Below are 1288 nucleotides of genomic sequence, written 5' to 3' on the forward strand. Positions count from 1 at the left end.
TGCCACGAGATCAAATGACGAAGTTCCTCCACATCAGCATAGGTAATCTCGATCAGAAGAAATAACAGGCCGCCCACGATGATATCTGACTACCTCAACGCGCGCACATGTGCTTCGAATTTGACCAGTGTAATTCGTTGAGATATATTTTCTCTATGAAACTTTCCAAGCTTAGTTATACCTCAGAGAAGCAATCGATCTTGTGCAGGCAGTATAAATACACAACGTACGCATGGTGGCAGTCTATCTCATCGTTACAGATACATCTTCCTTGATTAGTTTTGTAAGGCTTAATCAGCGATGGAGTACTCGCCGAAGCTAGCAGTAGTGGTGCTCTTAGCTCTCGCGTCCGCCATGGCGGTCACGGGCCAGAACTCGGAGCAGGACTTCGTGGACGCCCACAACGCGGCGCGCGCCGACGTGGGCCTTGGGGAGGTGACATGGGACGCTACGGTGGCAGCCTTTGCGCAGGACTACGCGGATCAGCGCCGCGGCGACTGCCAGCTGATCCATACTCCTGATGGCCGGCCGTACGGGGAGAACCTCTACGGAGGCGGCGGCGGCGGGACCGAGTGGACGGCGACGGACGCCGTGAATTCGTGGGTGTCGGAGAAGCAGTACTACGACCACGACAGCAACACCTGCTCGGCGCCGGAGGGTGAGTCGTGCGGGCACTACACGCAGGTGGTGTGGCGCGACTCGACGGCCATCGGTTGCGCCCGCGTCGTCTGCGACAGCGGCGACGGTGTGTTCATCATCTGCAGCTACAACCCGCCAGGCAACTTCCCCGGGGTGAGCCCGTACTAGGCTATATGCATCATGCATGCACGCATGCGAGCGTGCATGTACGTACGTAGCAGCGTATTGCATAAATAAAATGATTAAGCTGAGATAACCACAGTGTGATCAGATGTGATGTATAGTTAACCAGCCGGCCGGATTTGACGCCATATATTGTTTAGACCGGCTGTATATATGTACTGTTATGATTCAGGTATTAAGTTGTGTTATTGTACGAGCAGTGTTTATGGATGAATATATGGTTCTATTATTATACTGAGTATGGTATTTGTGCCTCGCTGTGGAAAAAAACCCAGCATACATAGAAACCACTAATCAAAGTGTCTTTCTTCCATTTTATCATCTCGCACTTGTTCTCTATGTTCTTCATTTTCTTTTTTGATCCCAACTCGTACACACAAACGGAGTAGATCTCGAGAGGGCACGCTAGGTCTCGTTCCTGAGACTCTCGCTCCCTCCTCCGCGCCATAGGCCACTCTGGCCGTGA

At 52.1% G+C, this 1288-nt stretch overlaps 1 protein-coding gene across 1 annotated transcript; it reads left to right on the forward strand.

Moving 5' to 3' along the window:
* Nucleotides 1-251: 251 nt before the first annotated feature.
* On the forward strand, nt 252-1014 carry LOC123176590 (pathogenesis-related protein 1-like). The gene has a single exon (XM_044590718.1). It carries the CDS (start codon nt 301-303, stop codon nt 805-807), a length of 507 nt encoding a protein of 168 aa, XP_044446653.1. The 5' UTR covers nt 252-300; the 3' UTR covers nt 808-1014.
* Nucleotides 1015-1288: the final 274 nt, after the last annotated feature.

This window comes from Triticum aestivum, unplaced genomic scaffold, assembly GCF_018294505.1.
Source record: "Triticum aestivum cultivar Chinese Spring unplaced genomic scaffold, IWGSC CS RefSeq v2.1 scaffold114210, whole genome shotgun sequence".
Lineage (NCBI taxonomy): Eukaryota > Viridiplantae > Streptophyta > Magnoliopsida > Poales > Poaceae > Triticum > Triticum aestivum.